This window comes from Bacidia gigantensis, assembly GCF_019456465.1.
Source record: "Bacidia gigantensis strain McMullin 20006 chromosome Unknown contig_180, whole genome shotgun sequence".
Taxonomy (NCBI): Eukaryota; Fungi; Ascomycota; class Lecanoromycetes; order Lecanorales; family Ramalinaceae; genus Bacidia; species Bacidia gigantensis.
In genome coordinates, this window is record NW_025408596.1 from 2,164,464 (window position 1) to 2,190,212 (window position 25,749).

General features: G+C 48.6%; 11 protein-coding genes across 11 annotated transcripts; 6 read left to right on the forward strand and 5 right to left on the reverse strand.

Moving 5' to 3' along the window:
• Positions 1 to 1,691: 1,691 nt before the first annotated feature.
• KY384_003593 (uncharacterized protein) lies at positions 1,692 to 2,918 on the reverse strand (the record flags this gene model as incomplete). The annotated part of the gene is made up of 1 exon (XM_044812107.1): positions 1,692 to 2,918. One exon carries the CDS (start codon positions 2,916 to 2,918, stop codon positions 1,692 to 1,694), a length of 1,227 nt encoding a protein of 408 aa, XP_044671240.1.
• Positions 2,919 to 4,515: 1,597 nt separating this feature from the next.
• KY384_003594 (uncharacterized protein) lies at positions 4,516 to 6,421 on the forward strand (the record flags this gene model as incomplete). The annotated part of the gene is made up of 2 exons (XM_044812108.1): positions 4,516 to 4,563; positions 4,631 to 6,421. The coding sequence occupies 2 exons, from the start codon at positions 4,516 to 4,518 to the stop codon at positions 6,419 to 6,421; spliced, it is 1,839 nt and encodes a 612-aa protein (XP_044671241.1).
• Positions 6,422 to 7,093: 672 nt separating this feature from the next.
• Positions 7,094 to 7,813, reverse strand: KY384_003595 (uncharacterized protein; the record flags this gene model as incomplete). Its single annotated transcript, XM_044812109.1, has 1 exon — positions 7,094 to 7,813. The coding sequence occupies one exon, from the start codon at positions 7,811 to 7,813 to the stop codon at positions 7,094 to 7,096; it is 720 nt and encodes a 239-aa protein (XP_044671242.1).
• An 81-nt stretch (positions 7,814 to 7,894) lies between these two features.
• Positions 7,895 to 8,773, reverse strand: KY384_003596 (uncharacterized protein; the record flags this gene model as incomplete). Its single annotated transcript, XM_044812110.1, has 3 exons — positions 7,895 to 8,337; positions 8,542 to 8,557; positions 8,684 to 8,773. 3 exons carry the CDS (start codon positions 8,771 to 8,773, stop codon positions 7,895 to 7,897), a joined length of 549 nt encoding a protein of 182 aa, XP_044671243.1.
• Positions 8,774 to 11,261: 2,488 nt separating this feature from the next.
• On the forward strand, positions 11,262 to 12,278 carry KY384_003597 (uncharacterized protein; the record flags this gene model as incomplete). The annotated part of the gene is made up of 3 exons (XM_044812111.1): positions 11,262 to 11,279; positions 11,383 to 11,653; positions 11,707 to 12,278. The coding sequence occupies 3 exons, from the start codon at positions 11,262 to 11,264 to the stop codon at positions 12,276 to 12,278; spliced, it is 861 nt and encodes a 286-aa protein (XP_044671244.1).
• A 1,174-nt stretch (positions 12,279 to 13,452) lies between these two features.
• Positions 13,453 to 15,647, forward strand: KY384_003598 (uncharacterized protein; the record flags this gene model as incomplete). Its single annotated transcript, XM_044812112.1, has 5 exons — positions 13,453 to 13,490; positions 13,540 to 13,622; positions 13,694 to 14,065; positions 14,127 to 14,384; positions 14,851 to 15,647. 5 exons carry the CDS (start codon positions 13,453 to 13,455, stop codon positions 15,645 to 15,647), a joined length of 1,548 nt encoding a protein of 515 aa, XP_044671245.1.
• Positions 15,648 to 16,015: 368 nt separating this feature from the next.
• On the reverse strand, positions 16,016 to 17,857 carry KY384_003599 (uncharacterized protein; the record flags this gene model as incomplete). Its single annotated transcript, XM_044812113.1, has 1 exon — positions 16,016 to 17,857. One exon carries the CDS (start codon positions 17,855 to 17,857, stop codon positions 16,016 to 16,018), a length of 1,842 nt encoding a protein of 613 aa, XP_044671246.1.
• A 330-nt stretch (positions 17,858 to 18,187) lies between these two features.
• On the forward strand, positions 18,188 to 19,444 carry KY384_003600 (uncharacterized protein; the record flags this gene model as incomplete). The annotated part of the gene is made up of 1 exon (XM_044812114.1): positions 18,188 to 19,444. The coding sequence occupies one exon, from the start codon at positions 18,188 to 18,190 to the stop codon at positions 19,442 to 19,444; it is 1,257 nt and encodes a 418-aa protein (XP_044671247.1).
• Positions 19,445 to 19,479: 35 nt separating this feature from the next.
• Positions 19,480 to 20,463, reverse strand: KY384_003601 (uncharacterized protein; the record flags this gene model as incomplete). The annotated part of the gene is made up of 2 exons (XM_044812115.1): positions 19,480 to 20,190; positions 20,314 to 20,463. 2 exons carry the CDS (start codon positions 20,461 to 20,463, stop codon positions 19,480 to 19,482), a joined length of 861 nt encoding a protein of 286 aa, XP_044671248.1.
• Positions 20,464 to 21,638: 1,175 nt separating this feature from the next.
• On the forward strand, positions 21,639 to 23,144 carry KY384_003602 (uncharacterized protein; the record flags this gene model as incomplete). Its single annotated transcript, XM_044812116.1, has 5 exons — positions 21,639 to 21,779; positions 21,924 to 21,973; positions 22,022 to 22,362; positions 22,418 to 22,459; positions 22,537 to 23,144. 5 exons carry the CDS (start codon positions 21,639 to 21,641, stop codon positions 23,142 to 23,144), a joined length of 1,182 nt encoding a protein of 393 aa, XP_044671249.1.
• Positions 23,145 to 23,969: 825 nt separating this feature from the next.
• On the forward strand, positions 23,970 to 25,647 carry KY384_003603 (uncharacterized protein; the record flags this gene model as incomplete). Its single annotated transcript, XM_044812117.1, has 3 exons — positions 23,970 to 24,281; positions 24,348 to 25,187; positions 25,372 to 25,647. The coding sequence occupies 3 exons, from the start codon at positions 23,970 to 23,972 to the stop codon at positions 25,645 to 25,647; spliced, it is 1,428 nt and encodes a 475-aa protein (XP_044671250.1).
• Positions 25,648 to 25,749: the final 102 nt, after the last annotated feature.

Genomic DNA, 25,749 nt, shown 5'->3' on the forward strand with positions numbered 1-25,749 from the left:
ATCGGCCACCTAGTCTGTGAGGGCCATCACCCAAATCTTCCGCAGAAGGCAACCAGAATGCAATCCTACAAGGCTCTCTGTATGTTGGTTTCAGTCATTTCCTTGAGCTCTCGTCACAAGGCAAAGAGCCACTCCAGCGCAAATACGCCATGGCGTATAATATCCGAGAGGTCAGGTGACGGATTAAATTTATTTCCGTATTTCACCCGGTCCACAATTCATAGCCGAACGCACCTTCCCGTCAACATCACGTCTTCATGATAGTCAAGATGGGCTGGCAAGACTTTGATATGGAGGCTCTACCGGCTTATCATAATACTCCCCCCAACAATTCCGCCTCTAGTGTCGAATCAGGGACCTTGGAGGATGATACGGTAGATCACTCTCATTACCCTGTCACGCCGAACCACAATCATTTAGCCAACTTGTTCAACAGGCTTGCTGACGCCAATAAACATGTCGCTTTATACATCTTCAACGACGCGCAAGTCATCCTGACCGCCAGCATCCTGCCGGCCCTCATATCGCCAATCTAAGCCCAAGTCATGAAGGCCACGCAACGCCCCTTGGGTCCAGATACAATCATGGTGCTGGGAGCAATTGGGATTCTTCCATAAGTCGCAATGGCCTGCGGGTTCTCAAGGGGCCTATGGATGTAGATATTGATATGCATTGTTGTGATTAGCATACTGATTGCAACCGCCGCTATGACAGAAGCAGAAAACGTCTACAACCGAGGTATGTGCATTCCGCTCCTCTGTACTGGGATGAGGCTGACTATTGCACAGATCAAAACAGGCTCAATCTGAACTCAAGCTCTGTAGGCGCACCGAGGAGCAGTGTGGCCAACTGTTTAAACGGTACAGTTTTATGCTCAAATTGCCCTATTGATGACTAAATAAATAGTTAAATAGATGGTTTGAGGGTCAAAATGGATTGCTAACGACTGAATGAAGTCAGTTATTAGGCTGCTAAGAATTAAGAGATCCTTAAATACCCTTAATGCACTTGAAAATGGGCAACTTTATATACTTTATAAAGCTTTTGCTCTTTGCAAAGGAAACTAAGATATTCTTCATACTCAAACGTTTGGTTGAACCATCTAGTTTCGAGCTTCAAACTAAATCGCTAACAGTTGGTTTGCTTAAACTGCTGACGGTCCCCTAAACTATTGGCCACACTGCCGAGAAGAGTGCTTTAAGCAATTGGCCTATCTACACGGGTATAGAAACATATAGGAGGCATTAGTTGATGCCTCGGCTGCACGTTAATTTAGGAGAAGTCAGTAGCTCTCCAAGCAATTGGAAGAACCTCGAGAGACGTCTCGGCTGACTGGGATGTGTCAGACGTTCATAAGGCCGTGTCCTCTTCGAATATTCATGTTTTGTTTTTTGCCTAGGCGAAAGAAGGGTTACATAGTACCCAAGAAAAGAACACGTTTCACGACTCTACGGTTTCGACCACCTGAATACACGTCGAAAGTTGTTGGGGCCGCCGAACAGCGACATCCCCGCCTATACTGCATATTACCAGAGGCATCATGAGCCGGGCTGTCCACTTTCGCGGGGGCACATTCTACCACCCCATTTGCACCCGCTTGCTTTGCAAAGCTATGTGCTTCCTAATCGAATACCCTCTATCGTAGATTTCATATCTCAGACTAAGAAAAGTGAGATATGAAAAGGCACTGATCAAGGGAGCGGATACCGGCCATGGGCCTCTCGTACCGCTTGCGATTTCTCATGCAGAGGCTCTACGCACTCTTCGAGAAGTTGTAGGACTCTTGCCATGTGCGGACCTGTGTAGTCAAACCCGACAAGACCTGCTTTCTTGACAGTAAAGTCAAATGGTTGGACAGGTATACTGGAAGAGAGAAGACGTTGAAAGAACGTGGGAAACACCATCACGGTCGTGTGGAAGTCTTCCTCCCCTTCTGTGTATCGCTCTTTTATGTAGAAGAGTGAAATCGCCGTGAGGCTGGGGAAATCATTGCGCAAGGTACGGAACACTGCTGGCCACACCCCATTTTCTTCCATGTAAACCATTGCCAGAGAAAGTAATCGAAGCGTACTTTTACTGGTTTCCAGAAAGCTGAGTAAAAGTCGCTGAGGTATGTAGGCGCTACGAAGATACAGCTTTTGCAAATTTGGCCGTTTGAGACGGAGAATCGGATGAATAGTTGAATGATCGTCATAAGAGCCTGTTAAAGACAATACCTTGAGCCCAGACGCCAGCTGAATGAGCTCTCTCGTGAAAGACGTAATCTGCGGATCAAGGTCCTGATGAAAGTGAAGCTCCTCGAGGCAGGCCCAAGCTTCTGCAAAGGTAGAGGTTTGCCAATCAAGGTACGGTGGTAATCGACCCGCGTACAGATGGCCAGAGCCTCGAGACGTGTTCCAAGGGTGCTGGCCACACAGATCGATAGTGAAAGATTTTATTCTGAGGCCGCTTCGAGCTATGATGCTGAGGATTATACAGACAACGTCTGTGACAGAGAGCTCTCCTGTGAGATCTCCGGAGTCCTGGAAGCTGTTTATGTATACCGAATGACAGTTTGGCAGCTTGTTGATGAGAAGATCTTCCAGGGGCTGACTACTCGGCTGAACCTTTTCCAGGTATCCTTCTTGATGCCGAGACCATTTCAATCCATTTCCAAATTCACTCTGGTGGCCGTAGCTGAGAAACAAAGTCTGCACGTGGAGTCTTAGATGGTCGGTTGCAGCAACTCGGTCCAACTTTTCCAGACTTTGGCTGGACAAGTCTGTAGATAAAGTCGCGAAGCAGGCCTTGCCAAATGATGCACTGACTTTCTTGCAAACGGCCTTGTTTGCTGATCGTAGGTTGCATAAGTTTGCAGGGTTCAACAGAGAAGCTATCGACTCGAGAATCTCAGTCGGAAGCTGCGATATAAGAATCATTCCTAGTTATGCGTTCTTTCAGTGCAATGAGATAGCTAGTCAGAAACGCGAATGAGACCGTCTACAAAAGTAAACAATCCGTCTTTTCAAATCGAACTGAGGCGTTGCCCACGATGCCCCGACACCAATGACGGTCGACAATACTTAGAATCAGAAGAAGTGAATACAACGATCGATAGAGGTAGCCCATCCAAAAAGTGATGAATGGTATTAGCATGGGATACACTCAAAACCCGTTGGTGGAGGCTCAGAGTCACTGAAACAATATCATAGACCCTGGCCAATTTCCGACATGATCGTGAGGGAGCTTAGTCTCCAGTTCTCCCGCTCTTGCAGACAGTAGTATGTTTCTTCATGGCGTAGGTAGATTCCTTCACGGCACAAGAGCCGAGTTCTTCATTTAGATGTCAGCTGTCAACTGTCAGCCGCCACAAAGGGACAAGCCAGACGGTAGTGCTTACTTAATCCCCTTTCTACCCAGTTAAAAGTCAGAGGAAGAAGAGCTAAGCGAGCCGCTAGATGAACGGGACGGCAAAGACGGGCTTGGCTCCTTGGCAAAGCTTGAAGTCCCACGTGGAAGTCAGAGGCTCAACCCTGTCGACGTCGCTCGCAAGCACCAGAACATCGAGCCATACCAACATTGCTTACTTCTAATTCTCGCCCTTTCGTTGTGAGTTGAGTTGATGTAGTGTATGCCTACATCCTTCGCTTTGAGACTACAGTGCCCGACACTTGGAGCCAGCGAGTTACGTTCCGGCCCTTGTGCAGTCGAGCAGCATCAGAGACGGTAGTGCTGTCGGGTCATGAAAATAGAGATGATTGGAACTCTTTGTCTCTGCCGTATGCTCAGCCGACACGACAGGGTCTGTTTCATGATTTACATATCATAGTGCCTCAGGACAATGCGGAAGATTGTCCCATGCTCTTTAATGACATGCTTCTCGTGTTGTGCCTTGACGGTAGTCACCACCGAGTCTGGACCTACGTGAGTTGCGGAGAACACGCTTACAGCTACCTGGGTGGCTGAGCAGTTAGCCCACCTTGCTTTCTTGAGGCCATATGTTCCTTAGAAAGATCGTTGCGGTAATCGTTTCTTTCTCGTTCAGCGGCAAATGAAACCATCTTTGAGATCCAGAAGTTGGTTGCTTACTGGAGATGGATTTTGTTGTTCAATATGCCTTCCTCTCTCCAATGTCATGCCTAGTCACAGCTCTCGTAGTTCTTGCCAACTCATCACAGCCATGAAAGGATTGGAGAAGATGAAACAAGTCTGATGAGCATAGAGGTTCACAACGTACGGCTTGCCCGTTTCACCGTCTAGGTCAGCAGGCTGTGTATAGTGGTTGGATGAAGAGTCGTGAAGTTCAGTATCTGTACGCAAGTATAAAATCTCAGGTTTGTCATTGCTCTCATGCACTCACTGCAAGACAGAGCAATTTCATCATTTGTACACATCCTGGCCACTCAGTGCTCTTGAGAACCCTTTCCTTACTTCAACACTGGCGAAGCCACCGAAGCCTTGACTCCTCGAAGCGTACCTTAGTCAACAAAAAATGACCAAGCTCGGACACAGGACCGGTTATTGGACCTTCCTACTATGCTTTATCTCGCTCATACTGGAAGTTGCCGCCGGTCCAACTATCAGGTAATTCCTCAAAATGGGCTCGAGCATGATTGGCTGATTCTAGATGTGAAGACACAATCTACCTGAGCCCACTCCGACCACCAACGAGCTTGTGAAGCGCGTGAATGTTGATCTCGCAGCGCTTTGGTCTAGTATTCCTCAGACCCAACTTGTTCCGGTTGATGGGCAAGAGCCCTATACATTGGATCCCACGGTGCCGAAATTGATCTCGACGAAACAGTATTATGGCTGTACAGTCGTAATCATAGTTGATGGCAAAAACGTACTAATGGGACACTATCTGGAGGCTAAAGGGAGGATCGAGATGAATGACGAGACCTTGGGATCAGCCCAGAAAACACAACAACACATCATAGACCGAATTGAGGAACTCCAAGCTTGGGTTGATGAAAGTGAACATAGGCATGCGTGGATAATTGCTCCCGAGGCGTATAGGTTTGGAGCTGGAACGAAATTGCTCACCACCCATCTCTCAAAGAAAGAGGAAGACGGAGGTCTTGGAATCCCCGCCTGTGATGTTATTTATAGACCCTACACGAAGCCAGGTACCATGACTTCAGACTTTCCGGGACAACCCAAAGGTAAGGCCGTAGTTCGTTGGACACCAAGACCCAATGGTGCTGGCGCAACTCTCGATGTTTTCATTCACGACAACACTGCGGTCTTTTCCCAGAATTATGACGCTCACGGCAATCCGAACCGAAAAAGGGATGCAGATTCTTGCCAAACTCCTGATGATGGAGGAGGAGGAGGAGGAGGAGGAGGAGGAATAGGAGGCCTATTCGGAATGATACCGCATTTGACTTTGGGGGCAAAGCCTTCTCCAACACCATCTTGCACATATATGGGCCCAATGCCTCCAGAGAAGCCTGACGGAAGCTGTGAGTGCGATGGGAAGGACGGATACCCTCTAACAACCTTGAAAGAAAACGTGGCCCCCGAGAGTAGCTGCGCCTGGAGTACGCTGCCTACGGGGGGTCCGACGACTGCGAAAAATCCCTTGGGTCCTGCCACAACGGATAAGAAAAGGTGCCAAGTATGCACCAGGTATGCCTACAACGAGGATGATTGCACTCCTATACCCAACTGTGTGAAGCAAGTGGCGCAAGCGTCTGTCCAAGTAGGCACCTCGCCCGCCCATGTTGGCACTTTGACGGATAGTGCCCTCTCGACCTCCATATCATCCGCGCTTGAGAAGCTCTGCCCCTCGCCAACCCTACCCAGTGTCACGGCCTGCAAGACTGATAGCGTCTTCGTCGAAAACATCGAATACAGAGACGAGAAGAGCAACGAGGAGAATAAAAACGGCAGACTCGAAGTCAAGGTATCCGCTTCCTCGTACAACGACACAACGATCCGAAAAGCGATGATCGATGCGGCTGCCTTGACAGCCATGCAATCTGCTACCGGCTCCAATTGCTATGACGACGACAAAGTCGTATCGAGGCCTGGAAAACTCAGGCGTGGCTTGAATGCACTGGCAACAGCGTACAACTCCTTGGCCCCATCAAATCTCCCCAGAGCTTTCACTCCAGAGGCACTCCCCGAGACAAGACATTGGTGCAGCGCGTCTTCCTTTGCCGGGGTGCAATATTATGGTGAGTTCGCGAGAGTCTCGAAGGACATAGGATCAGCAACGATGTATCTGGACGCCGGTTGGATGTTCGAGGTTGCGAAAGACTCCAAATTCGACTGCGAGTTTCTCGGAAGTCTCATTGATGCTATGGTTGTTGTGGCACCGCAGTTTGCGGTCGCGGATCTGTCTTTAGGAGAGGCTATCGCTGTCACTTGTGATATGGGCCAGCAGATTGGTGGACATAAGAAAAGGAAGCTCTTGACGCTCCCCTTTTACTCCTGATATCGATTGAAAATGGGGAGAGAGGTTTCTAGCTGTATGATTAAAAAAAAGTAGAGTGCAGAAAATTTACATAGTGGAAAAGACGTCGATTGTGCTCGAACGCCACGTTCGGTATGTGTTCTTTGCTTTGACACATTGAATCACATACGATAAGCTCTGTTGAGGGTTTTCTCAAGAATATAAGTTCTTAAACAGCGAAAGTATCTCATTCAATGTCAAAGATCCATCCTAAGCTTACAGTAGATGGTGATAGCAACATAGCCCAAGCGACGATGCCAGATGAGGCAGAGCTGAAGCCTTTCTCGGTATTTTAAGAGGTATCCTCTAGAAGTATTTCTAGGGAAATACATTGTCCTCATAGCAATTGCTGTAGACACCAAAATTTCGTCTGCTTTGCTCATTTGCAGTTTCCGGATGCAAGGATACGGGAACGATCATATAGTCTCTTTAGAAGACCTCTACATGTGAAATGCCTCTGATCCGCCTAGAGGCTACCAAAAAGAGATCTTGCTCTGAGTCGAGGCCAAAGAAGACAAACCCACTTACATGTACTGCTGCAGCTAAGATGAGGAGACTAGACTATTCAAATGACACCGATTATGTGCTCCAACGCCGGTGGAAATCGAAAGCAAACTCGGATGTCTGGAATACTTGGTATGCAGGGTTGGCAGCCTATCTCAGAATCTCGATAGGATTCTCTTGCCACTCATGGAAAAGTGCAGGAATCTCATCGTCATAATACGTCCATGTTGAGAACTGCTTCGTGTCGAGGTGCTCATGCATCTCTTCCGGCCGTTGCATTAGCTCAGTAAGATTGCTAGGTCGGACATCGCTGGATAGCTTGTTTATTTCATCGATGGAACTGTAACTCATTATTCGCTGTAGGAACTTGCCCCAGCTGTGTCCACAAGTGTGTCTATATTTCAAGGAGGATGCCCTTTTTGTACATGAATCGACATAATATTCGCTGAAAAGGAATTCTTTACTCCCAAGCATGGCAAGGCCTTCACCTTCATATGAACGATGTACTGTGAAATGAGCATACTCTAACCCATAATCAGGTGTCGAGGAAGTTTTGATCTCTGCTGTAGAAAGTGATATGATCCAAGACTGTCTATCAGCCACACGTCTTGAAGACTTCATTGCGTCGTTCGTTGCGTGCTCCATGAGAACTTTGCGATGGCAAAAGTTCAAGCCTCGCTTCTCGTACACTCCTGCCCAAACAGACAGTTCAGGATGCACGCTTTGGACGCCAAAAAAGTATGCCTCGCCATCTTTGAAGGTCTGCGATGGATAAATCGAGTATGCTTTGTTCCAACTGACAATGTTCAAGGCGGCAGTATTTGTCTCCTGTTTCAGCAATCTTCTGATTGGTAAATCCTGCGTCGACATAACGCATAGCGAGAAGATGTCCATAACACCACTAGAGTTTCGTGTGTATTTGATCTCCTATATATCCATTAGATCCAACTGTCAATCCGCATACAGCCCGCGAACCGTCAACCCATTCTGCCGGTCAATGCTCGACAGACATGTCAGCGAGCCTTCCTCCATCGTACGTAAGTATTTCATCATTTTTCGAGTGTTATCTCCGCGCTCGACATATATGCACAAATTTGCGTCAGTCCATGGACGACTCAGATAGAAATCCAATATAGATTCGCCGGAGAGCAACGCATCGCACTGACCAAGCATCGATCGGAAGGCTTTTGGGTCCTTGAGATGCCGGCTCAAAAAGCGATCTATATTCCATTTGTGGGGTATCAGATCGCGATAAAGCGAAGAAAGGGCTTTGCAGGTCCTGGTCAGCTGTATGATGTCTACGATGGGTAGGAAGTCGCAGATCCGGGAGGCAATGGGGAAGTAGATGTCTAATTGCAGGAGGGAGAATAATGGGGATATCCCATTGAACTCGTCTGTAGTAGTCATGTCAAGCACCTCATCAATCGATACGAATATAATCGGACTTGAGAGGTGTCGTTAAGATGACGCCGAGCAGCTGATGCAGGTATTCGTCGGTTTTGTTTGTGTGGGTTGCCTAAATTTTACCTCCATACACACACCGCAGGGTCACCCCCAGAACAGATCCTGGACGCAATTTGCATCTTGATTGCGCTTACGTGAGAATGTTATGCGCTAGGCCCATTTAGGCTAAGCATGGTGTACCCTTCTATCAGTCCTGTAATACCTCTTCTTTAGTTAACAATCCAAGGCTAGATCTTCATAACAGATAAAGTCTTTATCAGCAAATTCCACAGGAACGCCTGCTTTCGCGCAGATAACATGATCCTCATCGGTAACAAGTTTGTTGTTGGAAGACACAATCTTCGATAGCGACGGTCGTTTCGCCATTTGGTTACTGTGCATTTTCAGCAAGGGCTTCCTCTAGTGGAATGGAGCCAGTGATGCAGAGCTGTCGAAGCAATTTGGGAAGCATATGTACTGGAGATAGCCATGTCGATTCATACGGCCTCGAGATGGAGCGATGAATACTAGAGCCACCGATTTGCAGATACTCAAGCTTCCTGTACCCATGCATCAGGCCCATCCATAAATGTGAGAGGCGTGTCCAAGATCTGTCAAACGTAATCCTTGAGTGCGTGAGCCGTTTTCCCAGATGATTTTGAAGTGTTTGGCTGATTCTTGCTAGTTCCATTGGTCTCATACGATGGTGAATATATCTCAGGCTCAACCTAGTCACAAAGGGAACTTGCTGCGTTATGGTCGTCAGGCTTTCCACGTACACATGGTACTCTTCGCATTTCACCTGGCTCACGGCAGATCTGAGTCTTGTCCCACGTTTTCTCTGGAAAGTGGGTTCCATCCCACGAATCGCGACGGATTGGATAGCTGGGAGAGCCATGACGTCGTCCAATATGAAGCTTTCGGCAAACACCAATTCATCACGAACGTCTATCACTAATTCGCATAGATGGTTGAGGCATACTGCCCTCCGGCAGAGCCGAAAATCAATATTTGGGCCATCGCCAATTTATCGCCACTCTCAGAAACTCTCTCATCACCATCGATTGTCAATTTTTGTATGTCATGAAAACACTTCAAGAGAGCCTTGTAACACGTCTTCCACTTCGCATATTGGACGAGCATTTTGACATCATCTTGTGCTTGGCTGATTCATCGTCTCTCGGCTTTCAAGTCTCTTGCGACGACTGGAAGTATGTAAGGTTTATTCGCACACAAAGTAGCCATAAGCTGGCCGAGGCATCGGCTGCTGAAGACTCGCAAGGACGTGTATCATCACTGCGCGACCAATTGCCGGCTAAGGCTCCGCAGAAGGTGCCAGAGCATAGCGGTGTTCATCTGCCTGCTGCATGATGCCAGAAGCTCCTCGCAGGTAAAGAGCTGCTGCACTTGACCAATGGATGATACGACGAGTATTTGACAATTTGAATCTTCAGCAATTCGCACCCTTGCTATCGGCTTCGGCTGTCATTGGATGCACGAAAATATAGCGAGGCTGGACCACTACCATGATAGCATAGAAGTGCCGAGCAGATCAATTCGGTACTCAATGCAACTTGAATTCGCAATAAGATCCTGACTTTTCAACTGCGAAGGTCCTGCATTTGATTTTCTGGATGCAAGTCTCGGGTCCTGCTGGTTAGGACCTGACGCCTCGTACCACTCCAGCACAGTGTCAAGCAGCTCGTCCTGCTTCCGGCCTGTTGATACTGATCCAGCCTACAGTATGAAATCTTGGTATTGTGTCTCCTTGGACAATCTCGGATTCTATTCAAGCCCTTGACTCATGAATAATCCACAGAGGGATCGTATGGCAGGTAGAGCCAGTCTTGGCATGCAGTATGAGGTCACCGGTAGGATCTCGCGGTGCATATTCTGTCAGCAATCGCGGCGTCGGAGATTCTAGCCACACAGACAAAGTGACCGATGCGAAGACGATTGAAAGACTGGATCTGGAAACAAAGCCAGATGGACCCTCTGTCGATGAAACACAGTAGTATCGTGGGTGGGTGGGTGCGCCCATCTTGGTATCTTCTGACGGCCATCCCGCGCTGCAGTGGGCGCAAGGCATAAAAATAATTCGTGAGGGGTAGATACTAATCACAATCGCTTGGAGTTGCACGCTGCACGCTGAAGGCTGATTAGTAGCTGTCCCTCCTTTTGGGCGAAAGTCCTGCTGCATGAGCGCCGATCATACCCTTTATCGACCAGAGGAAGCACAGCAGCTTCACGCTCTACGGCTCTCTGAGATACGTACCTTGTGGCATGGATATTTATGGTTGGCTTTGTCAAGCGTCCCGAGCCACATCACCGCCTCTTTCATGCAGGTCACTCATGCGGAATAAGCACCATATCTCTTGCAGCAATGATGTGTTGGCGGAGGTGGACTGACTCAACGGGCACTCAGCCTTGCCGTCGAAGATTCGTTCTGCTCTGCTTATGTTTCTAGACCTTATTTCACAGCCGTCGCCACTCTTATGCGCTTCCACTTCGAAAAGCTCCACCTTGGTTCAGATCTTGTCGCGGCGAAACAAGCAGCTCCTGGGCTTACCTTCAGTCTGCGCAATGAGCAACCCGAGCGTCGCGGGTCTCCATATTTCGGGAAGCCCGCAGGACAACAAGGGCCCACCTCTGTTAGGAACCCTGATTGCTTTCACGGCAATTGCCACCATCACAGTGGGACTGCGTCTTTCTGTGAGATTGTGCATCCTAAAGAGTCCGGGCTGGGATGATGCTTCAATTGTACTGGCCATTGTACGTTAGGCTTAGCGGTTCATTTCAATCCTATTTTTGAGTTGACAAGAATCATAGGCCTTGGCTATCGTTTCGACAACTTCCTGGTGTATCGCCATTGAGCATGGCTGGGGGCGCCACAGTAAGTGATTCCTGGCGTCCATTTTTGGCTGTATCAACGTTCAGCTGAAAAACTCCATTCAGTCACGTTCATTTCCGAGTCCAACCTCGCTACTTCAATCAAGTGGAATCTGGTTGCAACAGTCACCTTCTACATAAGTCTCATCTTTAGCAAAATCTCGGTCGCCGCCTTGTTCCTTCGTATACTCGGTCAGACAAGGACAGTCCGAAAGACGGCCTTCCTGTACTCAATGATGGCACTTGCTACCATCATTGGTTTCATAGGGGCAGGTTATTGCACTGGCCAGTGTTCACCGATCGCCAAAGACTGGAGACACAGCATTCCTGGGAAGTGCCATGGCAACATAAGTCTGAAGATTGGAGTCGCCCAAGGAGGTATGTCGTCCTCCTAATTGAGAATATCCTCTAAGACTAATGTCATCGACCAGCTATCAACGCCTTCATCGACTTTGCACTTGCCTTTTTTCCCATTACGTTTCTTCTGAATAGCTCTATCAACGCCCGGAAGAAAGCGGTCATCTGGCTCCTAATGTCATGCGGAATGGTAGCAGGAGTCTGCTCCATAGCACGTGTGGTGGTATCGACAGTGCGCAACGATAGCGGTGACTTCACCTACGTCGAAACCATACACACCTATCTTGCCATATCGGAAGAAGGAGTCAGCATCGTGCTTGCCTGTTTGCCAACGCTCTTACCCTTGGGAAGGTTGATAAGAGATCGAACGTGCTTCAGAAGGCATGGCACCAATCGCCAGACCACCAAGAACAGTACGTCTTGGCCGTCAGAGAGAAAGCGTTCTTACCCCAGCCCGGATCCGTATGCTATGGATATGGAGGACTACACAGCGGTGAAGAGCGCGACGACGATTCAGAAGACTAGCACCTTTGGTGTCACTTTCGGGAGCGAGGTAGATTTGATTCAAGCGATTGGTGACGGGAGAAGGACTGATGTTAGAGGAGGTGAAATACCACGAGAGGACGCGGTCGGCCTAGCTGTTTAGTCATCGCCCAGGATTATACACTCAATATTCCTGTCATGAACCATAATATCAATAAGTAAAAAACTTCTGTTGAGTCAAGAGCCGCTCTTCCATGGCACATACCCTGAATGATATGGCGTGAGAAGGCATTTTAAATGGCCAAATGCAGTTTCTCCAGATAGCCTTCAGGATGTCAGCTCAAGATATATCATTTCAAATTACTGCAATTCATGCCGTCGGCGTCTTTTGATGAGAACTGCAGGCAGAACCCGAAATAACGCAAGCTTCGAGAAAATTTATATCATCCAAAACAGATTTGTGCGACCTTACGAGGTTCTGTCCATCTCAAGGAGAAACTTCGAGAACAAGAGTCATGCACGATCAGATGGCGGATAGCAGCGACGCAAAATCACGCCGTAATGACTCAGGGGAGGCACAACAGATTTCATTTGACCTGACGTTTTCTTTTCCCAGCTTATTTGATGCCAATCTTCCATGACTAATGATCATCCATGGGTTACCGTCTCACTAGCAGTGATAAAGATCAAGCCCATCCTGGCCTATTGAGAGCGAATCCAAGCCTCGATAGGAGAGACAAAGAAATCCTCTTTGGGGAAAAACTGACCGCATTTCCAGGGGGCTTGGCGCTTTATTACTCTCGAAAGTCTTGCGAATTCTTGGCATTTACAATTGCGCCCCCCGCCAGATTCCCAGACCAACCCCAACTTCAAGTCTTAATAACGTATTCAATATCTCTTCAAAATTGATGATTTTTGATTCTTTAGAATGCGCTTTCAAAGACCTTTTCAAAAAATTACTAATTATCAATTTTGAAGTAATATTGACTAAGTCAAAAAATCTTAGTTTTTGAGAAGATTCTTAAGTTCAAAGCTTTTTGAACTCCAAAAATCAATACTTTTTATAACTTTTTTTCTGTCTAAGAAAAATAGCTAAAACTTATATATCTAAGAGTTTAAGTTGTTCCCTTTGTAATAAATCAATAATTATTAAAATCAGATCAATATTAGCAGAGGAATCAAGATCCAAAGTTTTATCTTGCTGGTGGGGGGCGCAATTGTAAATGCCAAGAATTCGCAAGACTTTCGAGAGTAATAACTACACTAGTGGCGCGGCCTTAATTCATGGAAATACGCAACTCATTTTAGCCTTCCTGTTCTACCCTCAAATAACAGCGATGGATCTTGTTGCGGGTGTCCGAAAAGAAGGCAGTCGGTATGATACATCTCACTTACACCAAGTTCTCTACTAACTAAGCTTAAAGTGGTGGTCGCGCAGATTTCAAGTGGGAAGATGTCAAAGATGATGCCCAGCGAGAGAATTACCTGGGGCATAGTCTCATGGCTCGTAAGCTCCCGCCCCGTCCCCTCCCTTTACATCACTCCTTCCAGCATTTCGTAGCTAATGAAGCACACCAGCCGTTGGCCGCTGGCAGAAAGGTCGAGATCTGAACTGGTATGCCAAAAGCGACCAATCTCCCGCCGCACAGACCGCCGCTGAAGCACGTAAAGAGGAGATCCGCCGGATCAAGGAGGCAGAGCAAGATGCTCTGAGCGCAGCACTGGGCTACGAGCCCATACCGAGGGGCAACCCAAATGAGACACCGCTTGGAAAGAAGGAAGTGGAGAAGGCCATCCGGGAGACTGCTGAGGGAGACGAGCCAGAGAGTGCAAAGGGGATAGGCTTCGGCGCTTTCGAGGGTCTACGCAAAGGAAAAGGTGGAGGGGACACGGAGATGCTGGAAGGCGTAGGATTCGAGCAGAGCAACGCTACACAGGCCCCGTCAAACGGTCAAGAAAGGAGGACTGAGAAGAGGAGACGAAGCAAACCCAGGCACAGAGATGTAGAGAGACGGCATCGAAGAAGTAGAAGTCGGGACAAGAGTCGAGAACGCCGTCACAGCAGGCGTGAAGATGAGGATGAGAGATACAGCCGCAGGAATAGGTCGAGGGACGGTAGATCTAGAAGAGACCATAGGGATCGATCAAGAAGCTACGAAGCACAGAGGAGGCACATACATCCTGAAGACCGGGGGCGATTTCGCAGCTATTCGCCTGAACATCGGCGAAGAAGACATGATTCTAGGGAGCGGTATGATGAGCGCAGGAGGTAGTAAAGGTATTGTAGAGCGTACAGTACGACGCCTTTGGAAAATGAGAATTGAATTGGTTGAGTTGGGCGTGCCTTGCTTGGCGTCGAATACGCTTCGGTGAATGAAGTGCATTCACAAATGGACGTGTTGAGGGTTTGCCACTTCTTGGCAACACTGTTCAGAATGACAGTTGCTGAGTTGTGGATCCAAGTCCTCTCATCAGCTGCGCAAACAATTGGCACCTTCGATCATACCTCTGAACTGCTGCAATCCTGCGAGATTTCTCAAATCAATATGTAACGCAAGTGGAACCTTTGCCAGTATCGTAAGTGTCCTATTTGACTCTTCTCAAAATTGGACATCGCTGATCATACATCTCACAAGCTTGAGAGCGCCAGAATAATTCGAGCGTAATGTCAACGATCAGTCGTACAGGGGACTTTTCTTTGCGTCCGTTGAATGGAGGACATTTCCCCTTCCTAGATCTACCAATCGAACTACGTCACAAGATCTATCGCAACTTGCTCGTCTCGCCTTCTAACGGGAAGATCGAGCGCTGGCATGTCAAGCAAACAGACTCTGCCTTCAGGGTCTCTAAGAAATTTCAAGGCATCCTGGAAGTCAACCGTCAAATCCGGAAGGAGGCTCTGTACGTCTTCTATTACGAAAGCATCTTTGAGTTATATTGGTCTGGCTGGGTCAAGGCTCAGCAACCTATTAGCGACCGTAGTTTCAAGGACCGTATGAGAGCCTCACGCACTATAGATTTTAGGCGGATCAGAAAGCTCCACGTTATTCCATCTCGTGGATCACCAAATCCTTTGGACAAATATGAGTTGGTGAAAGAATATCATTGCTTGAACAGCATGATATCCGCTGTACAACTTGCACTCTCGGCAAATCATCAGTTGGAATATCTCCTGGTGGAATCATTAGCACTCGAGTTCGATCAGGAAGGTGTCGCTACTATGAAAAACCAGCGAAAATGGAAGGTCTGGCCTTTGCAACGACCAACAACAGATTCGCTGAACTCTCTCCGTGCCCTCAAGAATGTGCCTCATGTTTACTTTCATGCGTATAACAAAGTCCAATGGCCATTTCTCAGAGCCCTCGAACGCAGCATGGCAGAGAACGACGTTCCACTAAAAGACGCGACAGAATCCAATGAGGTGGACCCGGAGGATGCCAATAACAGCGGTAAAAGAGATCTGCTCTACAAAACTTTCAGATGCAAGCCCTTGTATGAAGAAGACATTCTTTCGCAATTCAGGACGCGTTGAATAGCGAAATAGTCCTTCTGCTCATCAAAAGAGCCAGGGCTCAAAGGAACTTCTTGATACAAATGGTGCTTTGGTCATTGGAAGAGTTAGAAGACGAGTCAGACAGGAAATCAGGGATAAATGTTGCACGCTAAATGCCTAGGTAGAGTCATGCTAGGATGATTAAGATCTACAACCTCATAATTGCAGACAGATGAAAACTAAGATTCTGAGACAGAGGAAATGGCAGAAATCTCCTGAGGTAGAGCATCGAAGAATGGGCCGATACGCGGTAGCCAGAATTCGTTGGTCCTCATTTTTTATCAACATGATTATAACAATCTATGTACGCTATGATACTGCTTCAAACCCAAAACTCTCTCAATGCATCATCCCCTCCTCCACCGTCTCCAAAACTTCCACCCATGCCCCTCATCTCCTCTCCTTTTCCCCTTCGGCTTCACCCTCCAAAAGTACACTGGCACCCCCGCGGCCACAAACGCAACCACAATGACCACCTGTCTCGGCTTCGCAAACACCGCTCTACTCAACAAAAAGATACTGACACAGCAGAAGATGATCGGCGTGGTGATCCAGCACTTATACGGACGTTCCAGGTACGGTTCTCTGACCCTTAATATTATGAGACCCAACACGGTGATGAAGTAGAATGCGTATGCCGCGACGCCGGAGAAGGTGATCAGGGTGCCGAATTCGCCGATGATGATGTAGAAGGTCGTTAGGATGGCGTTGGCGAGCAGGGCGTTTATGGGCGTGAACCCGAGACTACCTTCGTCGTCACCAATCAAGCGGGTTAGGGTCTTCGAGAGCCAGGAGCGGCGCTGGAAGCGATTTATGGGGTCGTTTTGGCCGGCGCCGGGCATGCCGATGTGGCCAAGGATGGCAGGGAGAAAGCCCTCTTTGCCAGCAGCATAGACGAGACGGCCAGAGGTGAATGTAGTGGCGTTGAGAGAGCCGAAGCAGGAGCCGCCGACTGTCAAGGCGAGGACTAGAGAGCCGATGGGACCGAAGACCACAGAGCCGAATTTCACGGCGATGGTGTTGCTGGATATGATGACAGCCTGGGGAAGGACGAAGATATAGGCGACGCTAGCGGCGAGGTAGAAGGTGAGGACGAGCGGCATGGCGGTGTGAATGACGCGAGGTAGGTCGCGGTGGGGATGCAGGAATTCACCAACGACGTAATTGGAGTTATCCCAGCCGTCGAAGGCCCAGAGGCCGGCGTAGAGGGCGACGGCCCAGGAGCTAGGGTCTGTCGAGGTGCCCTCGAACCAGCCGACAGTCTTCCAGTCATCGTTGGGTTTACCGTGGAAGGTGAAGCCTGTGACGGCTACCACAATGCCCGTTGCCGTGATAGCTAGTAGCGCGATGAATTTGAAGAACATGAGAAAGTCCCCAACCCTTGTTCCGAGTTTCGTAGAGACGCAATTCATCAATGTCACCATCACGAGGCCCAGAAAGGCCACTCCCTTGTTGACCCACGCACTCACGTCATCTGCATCTGCTCCCACCACTGCTCGCACTATGTATTCTCCAAATATAATGGCAATGATAGCAGAAGAGCCTGGCCTTAGGACAAAGACTGCGCACCACGTAAACAGAAAGCCAGTGAGCTCTCCATAGATCTTTGATAGATAGATCTGCATTCCCCCATTAAGGGGTATGGCGCCCCCCAATTCCGCAAAGCTCGCGGCCCCGGTCCAAGCCAGAACGCCAGCGATTGCCCACACCACCAGACTCGCTCCATATGAGCCCGCATTTATATTGACCTGCGCCGGTGAGGAAAAGATCCCACTCCCAATGATCAGCCCTACGACCAGACTCAGCCCATTGAGATACGTCAAACTCTTATGCTTCTCTAAGCTCGCCCCCGCACCCCCTAAGTCCGTCGGCCCACCTGCGTGCTGTGAGCCGAGGACAGAGTAGCCTGCGGCGGTCGAGGAGAGAGGGAAGAGGTTCGAAGCGAAGTCGAAGGCGGAGGAGACGGAGTAGGAACGCGAATGGGGAGAGGGGCGGGCGGTGCCATTGGAGTGGACTGGGTGGAGAGGGTCGTCGTTCGAAAGGGATAGCTTGCGAGATGAGGAGATGCCGGATGGAGAGGACGAGCGGGAGGAATTTCCATCGGCATGGGTAGGAGAGGAGGAGGCGAGGGAGCCGAGCTCGAGGGAGTCGCGTGGAGGGGCGAGGGTGGTGTAGTGAGGGCGTGCCATCTTTGAAAGGGAGAAGCGGATGGTTATTGAGCTATTCGGTGTGGCATAGTGGTTGCGTCCACAAGGATCTCAACGGTCAAGGTCAAGTTCTTGCCATTATTGTGAAGATTGTAAGCAAGTCATTGTGCAGCATGATGGGCGTTCAGGGACTCGATATTGTCCTTTTTCCCCACACATAAGGTTTCACTAGTGTCACCGCCAAAGATTACCGTTTTCGGCCTAGGGAGGCTGAAATATAGGAGGCTAAGGGTTTGATTTGACGTCGTAGATTTCTTTGCATATTAGATCTTGATGTAGCATTCGACTCAATCATCCCCTTCCCTTCAATCGATGCAGAGCACGTTGCGTGTATGCTCTCGTTGTACCGTTTTACGTAATCAACCCGCGTATGCGCGAACATACGCTCGCAGACACCCAGCATACCGAACAATCGACCAGAAGGCTGATACGAATCCATTTCAATCATCGAATCTATCTCATCAAGGTGATGATGTCGATGCGGGTGAGCAGCAAATTGCTCGCAATGGTATCCGCCGCTGGCTAAGCCCCGGAAAACTGGCCTTTTATGTACTCCTTGGTTTTGGAGGCTACCGTCTCTACATCTGGCAAACCAACCCAGCGAGAAGCCGGATACTTAACCCCAAGAACTTCAGCCCTTTTCTTCTGGAAACGCGAGACAAAGTCTCGCCGACCAGCGCGGTCTTAAATTTAATCTCCTACCCAGCTGGCCAAAATGGCGAATTCATCAATGCAGCCTGGCGAACCGGCTGCTGGAGCGTTGAAATCATTCAACCGGAACTGCAGATCAAACGAAACTACACTCCGTTACCGCCCTCAGATGGAAGTCCAATGGAGCTAATGCGACTGTTCGTCCGCGAGGAGCCCAATGGGGAGGTCAGTAGGTTTTTGCATCAAATTAATCCTGGTACCATTGTGCACATGCGTGGCCCATATTTGGAATACGTTGTGCCAGATGATATTGAGGAGATCATTTTCTTAGCGGGTGGAACAGGGATTGCGCCGGCGCTGCAGGTCGCGCATTGCCTCTTCAAGGCGAGGGACATGGCGAAGGATGAACTGCCAAGGATGAGGATCCTTTGGGCAAACCGAAGGAGGGAAGACTCGAAAACTGGATTGGAACCAGAGGATGTTCAACAATTCCGGCGAAATCTGTGGGCGAGAATCAGAGGAGCGGTCACTAATGATGCGGGTGTGAAGCAGAAGCAGGTCGACCTAGGAGATAAGGCGCCGCGGACTGTAGTCCAGACGCAGCTGGTTGAGCAAGTCGAAGATTTCGTTAAGAAATCGGACGGGAGAGTCCGCGTGGACTACTTCGTAGACGAAGAAGGCTCTTATGTTACGGAGCCGCTTCTGAGGTCTCTTCTTAAAAAGACACCAGAAAGCCTGTATGATGGACTAGACGGAGGCAACACGAAGAAGAGACTGATTCTTCTATCGGGTCCTGACGGCTTTGTCGAATATTTCGCAGGACCCAAGCAGTGGTCTGGGGGAAGACAAGTGTCTGGGCCGCTCGGAGGCCTTCTCTTCAAAATCAACGCAGATGGCTGGGACGTGAGTAAATTGTAGTATTCAATTGAAACGTTCTATCGGCATAGATGTGTTTATTGTTCGCTAGCCACAGGAGGTAAACCGTTATTCACAACCAAATGGGGTTCATGATGTACTCCTCGAAGGAGCTCCTCTATGACATAGCCTCCTTCAACTGTTTGCTCCATGATGCCTTCAACATGCTTAGGCTCTACTCTGCCATACCAGATTCCCTTCCCAGCCAAAGGATGGTACCCTTTGTCCTCCACAGATCTTCTGTATGTCTTAGGAAAGTAGATGATCACGTTGCCTGCCCAGGCATGGCCTCCTATGTGACTGATCAAAGCTGTTCTAATAAGAGGCTTCGCATGCATCCTGATCATCGACAGACGAGTTGGAGGCTCTGGTCCCTGATTCATACGTCCCAGAGTCTTCAGTCTATTCTCGATATAAGTATCAAATTCCTCGAGAAGCAGCGGGCCGAGAATGCCACATCGTGAGTCGCGTGTGTTATGGCTGCAGATAAAGAGTGTTGGCCTTGACGAAATGGTTTTGTAGAAAAGACTCTGCTTAACCGTCACTTTGGTGGGCTCGTTGTAGAGCTTGACCTTCCCAGCGGGTATATCTTTAGGATCTAGCAGGAACTGCCTGACGAACAACTCATGAGCGTCCTGGATATTGTTCAAGTACGGCACAAAGACGCAATGTGGGAATACGTATACGCCATTTCTCTTCCTATCTGGCTCAGGGGAATTGCTATTCGTGATCAGGATATTTTTACCTGGCTGAAGTTTTGGACCAGTGCTCGTTAGCAATCGTTCAGCTGGGCCGAAAAATATGGGCTTTTGAGGACGACCTCAACCAGAAGGGGCAAAGCTGACAACATGATATTTGCCACCAGGTCCCACAAGGCTTTTCAGGACCTTTGCAAGATTGGCGGGCTTCTTGCTCGAGCTGTTGTGTCCAATGAACGTAGCCTCCTCATCCTCTATCTTAGAGGCCCAATCGCTTCGTCCTGTCTGTAATACAACATGACGCGAATACGTAGGTATAGCCATTGGTCCATCTCTCGTAATTTTCAAGCCTTCAGGCGTTTCTGCACAGGGACATACAGGGTCCGGACACTTTGGTACGGTCGGGAAGGGAGATGGCTCATGGCGGCTAGCTATTGGCCGATGAACGCTGGATGTGACGTTGGATTGAAGTCGTGACCAATTTTGGCGTCTGAAGGGCAAGCATCGTGAAGAGAATGGGTTCATCCTCTTGCAGGTAGGGCTACCATGACGATAGAAGAGCAGCAAATACTCAAGAAGGCGCTTTATATTTCTCGGCGCTCGGGATTCGACGTGAATCTTACGTAAGCAGGGATTCAATATTTAGATTCAAATTCTTCTTTCTCCGTTCATCTACTCCAAATACAGAAATGGGCTGACAATAAGGATGCGATCTGGAAATGGCCGTCCAAGAGGCCATCATCATTAAACTCCGTTTGATGTCGCCCACTTTGCAGCCGCCCAGGCGAAACTTTCCGATGTCTCACGATGAATCAAAGATACCAAATGCCCAGATCATTGTGTGCCTTGAGCGGCACGAGGGCAGCTCGGTCCTTGGGTAGTCGAGACACCATGAGCTTGGCAGACGGCAGGCCGGTCCGCATTGAGAAGGCGCACCTATTGCAATGCCCACCGCATTGTTTCACCCTATCGATAAAGGCCCTCAATCTTGCCCATATTTCAGATCCCCCGCTTTACATGTTGATGTCCAGGGTTCAAATGACTCCTGGCCAGTGGAGAGAGCGTTCATGTTGGACTTAATCTCGCATCTGGCTGCTTGGCAGGAACAGCAAGGTGATCAGACAAGCTTAGTTGACGTTTCTATTTGAGACTCAACTATCATGGGACGATTAAAGTATAAACAGAAGTAGATATATGCCTGTCCAGTAAGCGATTATCGATTCGGCGTGGCCATTCATTCGCTTTTCTAGATTCTTTCCAGCTGTGCTGGAACACATTCTTTGATTCTTTGCACCAATTGTCGCTTTCTTTACATATTGATTCCGTCATTCCTTTCGAATAGAAGACTCTGTCGCCATGCTGTATTCTCTGTGCTTTCTGAGTGTGTTCGTATTGGCCTCGGCTCCTGTGCTCGCCCACAACTATGTTCGATGCAGCGTAGGTGCTTTCATCTTTAGATGAATGGCTTACTGATGGTCGTGAAGAATTCATATCCACGAATGGATGATCTCCTCGGTACCAGGAATCGCTGGGAGATCGATATGACTGGTGAATGCAAAGGCTTTCCTCGTGGTTATCCAGCCAATGGAACCGAGGAGTGGGATCAGTATAATGAGCAGGCCTGGCCCTGGCAAGGAATCGTAAGTCATGTTTTTGGCTTCAAGACACTCAGCAGTGCCAGTATTTTGTTTTCAGGAGTGCAGCTTCGGGAGCGGAAGAAAAATAACAATCTACATACCACAATCTCCAGCCATTGAATATTTACTCACTCGTGTGCTTAATAGTGGCCTCTTCATGATCATGCAGCCGTGACCAACCATCGAGTCTGCAACTGGTATGATTGAGTCTAGCGAACACTGACACTTCTCTCATTGTTTGGTAGGGTACAAGAGAACCCTGTCTACGAAGAAAGCCATCCACCAGCCAAGGTTAAGCCCCAGAGCAGCGTTCTGGTGCAGGTCCAGACCAACCAGCACGTGCATGAATACGACCAACGTCCCTCAGGCCATTACAAGGTCTTCCTAGCTGGTCCTTCGGGCACGCAGCTTACTACAGCCAACCAGCTTACGTTTGATCGTGTTGTCTTCTCAGCACCTGCCAATAAATACGCTCACATTTGGGAACAGCCGACCTCGGGTGCACAAGATCCGGGAAATGCATGGCTACCGCTCAAGCTTGTAGATCCTACTGGCGAGTACCTTCCGGAGGGAACGTACAACTTCAGTGAGCTCCACGAGATTTCAACCTCGACGAGTCTGTATACTGATGATATCTACAGTCTTCGCCTACTTTTGGGCTACTGCAGAGAAACCTCAAACAGGTCTGTACACGTCCATAACAAGTTATCTGCCTATGTTCGCATGCGAATGTCTTGACTGACGGATTGGTATCTCAAAGACTACATGATCCCCGACTATTCTTCGTCTTTCGACATCGTCATCTCGTCTGAGAGCGACGCAGACTCGGGGGCAATCACTGACTGTGTGACCAACAATCCTAAGAACTGTTCACAGTACCTCGTTGGCGTGTCGGCGTCCCCTGGGGCCAAAGACACTACTGATCCGTGGCCACCTTATGCAGGCAACTACTTATACACCAATTATGACGGTGATGATCCATCCACAGACAATGGAAAACGCACCTTTCAGCCGTATTGGACCGAGTTCGTCCCAGCCTCAAAGGCTCCGTCGATCACTACCGGTGCACCACCAAACATTGCCGCCAAGAAGGATGACCCATCGCTCCTAGATCCAATTCCGGTTGCTGGTGGCGCTGAGATGCCAGGCGATATACTCCTGTATCCTAATATGACTGCGGGCAGTGGCGAGAGCATGGATGTCAAAAGAAGTGAACCAAAGAGTCTTGCGGCTATGGGCGTGGCTACGGGTGGTGGAAGTGAGAACATGACCTCTTCTGCGTCTACAGCAAACACCAATAATGATGGATCAACACAAACGTCCAAGGCCAGAAGGCATATGAGAAGCTTCAAAGTGGCAGGAATTTGAAGAAGGGTCATGTTATAGGTCTGATGAGTTTTCATTTCTATATCTCTGGCAGATGCACGCAATCATGAATTTTGCTCTTCTGAAAATGTCGAACAATTCTAGACATCCCTTACATATAAATTCATCGGGATTATATTCTGAAGAAATGGCGAAGAAAGTTCTCCGGTCTGAGGTTTCGACTTTCACTTCTCATCCTACCAAGGGAAAGATTCCTGAACTGTCCTTCGAGAATTTTTTTTAAAAATCGAAATTTCTTTCTCGGCCTCGAGCAAAGCTTTTCGTTCTTTAAAAAAAATGTCGTTGAGGCTGGGTATTCCTCAGCAGGAGCTACTAGAATACCTCAAGGAATTATCTACAGATTGCTGAAGCCCCTGCCAGTCTTCGACCATTAGTTTACACCTCTTTTCTGGACTTCCATGAGCCGTTAGTGACAAATTGAATGTTATGTGAGGCTTGTGATTCGGTCAAGTGGCATGCTAGCTAGCAGTATAATCCTTCCGTCACTTGTTATCAGTATACTGCTGTGAGCCATGGTCGCGCTCTCTTTGCTACTTGCAATGTGGTACTTTATGGGTCACGATTATCAGGATGGAGCTTTGATCAAATTTGGGGTCAAATTCTGCTCATTCACTTTACAACACTTCACAACACTTCACTCCATAAATCTTCACAACCCGCTGATGAGTCAAACCTGACATTCTTGACCCCACCTAAAGTCAATCCACTAATGTTTCACAAGGAACGACTGCACTCTACTTTAGCATTATCTTAGATTGCATAGATTATTTAAGCAGTAGCGACTGCCACGGTGGGGGAGCGAGAAGAATGGACCCCATGTCCCGCTTGAAGCATGGGCTAGACGGTATGGACGGAGCGACCGCAGCCTTGATTCTACAGATCCAAGAAGAGGACATCGAATACCTCGCGTCGGAAAACAAAGGGAAAGGGATCGAGGATGTTGAGTATGATGCTGAATTTGCATTGCTAACCTACCAGAGAGAGCTTCGTGAGAGCCGCACAAAGCTTTCGGATCAACGCATGTGTCAAAGTCTCACCCAGGCCGTCGTCTTCGATGCTATTGTACTTTATCGACACACCGCGGAGGAACGTCGTGCTACCTTCGACCGAGCTTTAGCGGTTCGTGTAGCTGGAGAGCCTCCATGGCCTAACTTTACAGACAGAGCTGACATTGATATTGAGTAGGATGCGCTCAAACCACCTAAATTAGCAGAAGTTTACGTTTCGGGCAAAGGTGACGAGAACGTCGAGCAAGACTTCGATGATGCAGTCACCGACGTCGACAATAAGGAAAACATTGCGAAAGACGAAACGACTTCTGAATATGACGACTCCCCTGTGAATGACGACAATAGTGATGATCTTAGAGGAGACGAGACGGCTTCGGAATGCGATGATGTAGTAAAAGATGTCGACAGTGGTAAGAGCATCGCCGAAGATGAACCAATTGAAGAATACGACGATACAACCTTTGACAAGATTTTTGGAGACATCGAAAGCGATAAGGTTGTCGAAGCAGTGTCTCCCGCCTTGGACACTCCACAGATATACGTCATGCGATCTCATAAACGTTCCTGCGTCGCCTGCAATACGAATGTGCCCGCCAGCGGGGCTCACGAAACCCCATGCGGAGATCACTACTGCTATATCTGTCTGTCAACCCTTTTCCAGCTTTCGACTACCGATGAGTCGCTGTACCCCCCTCAATGTTGCCAACAGCCAATCCCCCTCGACACTGTCAGAGCTTACCTGACAGACGAAATCTTGCGCACGTACGAGTCGAAAAGTATTGAATATGAGACCATGGACAAGACATATTGCTCTCAAACAGAATGCGGCACATTCATCCCACCAGCATCAATTACATGTAACACAGCGAAGTGTCCCACCTGTAACTTGTTCACATGCGTGGTCTGCAAGAAGGATGATCATTTGGGCAATTGTCCTGATGACGCCGCAATTCAGGAAGTACTCGATATGGCCAAAGATCAAAAATGGCAGCGTTGTCCTAATTGTCGAGCAATGGTTTCTCTCCACCACGGCTGTAATCACATGAGGTATGAGATCTTTGACGTCAATTAAAATCAATGCTGACTTGAATGACAGATGTATCTGCAAAGCAGAATTCTGGTAATGCTCTATTCTTGAGCAGCCTTCAAGCTAATACTCTGCTGACCGAAACAGCTATGCTTGTGGAGCAGTCTGGAAGACTTGCGAATGCCCACAATGGAGCGAGGCAAATCTGCTCATCGACCGTGATACAGTGCAAGCTCTTGAAAATGCTGCAGCGGTGCTTGCGGAGGAGGAATCCGATGCCGAGGAGTCCGAGGCGGATGATGTTGATTGCACTCACGACGAAGGTTGGACCCGTATCGACCGAGGAAATGAATGTGAGATTTGTGAGAATTGGCTCGCTGAATACATTTTTGAGTGTGACGGATGTCAAATGCTCGCCTGTGCAAGATGCAGGCGCAACGAACTATGAACGAATGCTACCTCCCCTTGTCAGAACCTTCGGCAGTACAGCTTTGTCTATGGATGGTTGGTCATCAATGTCATCGATGTTTGGGACGACATCATTATCAGA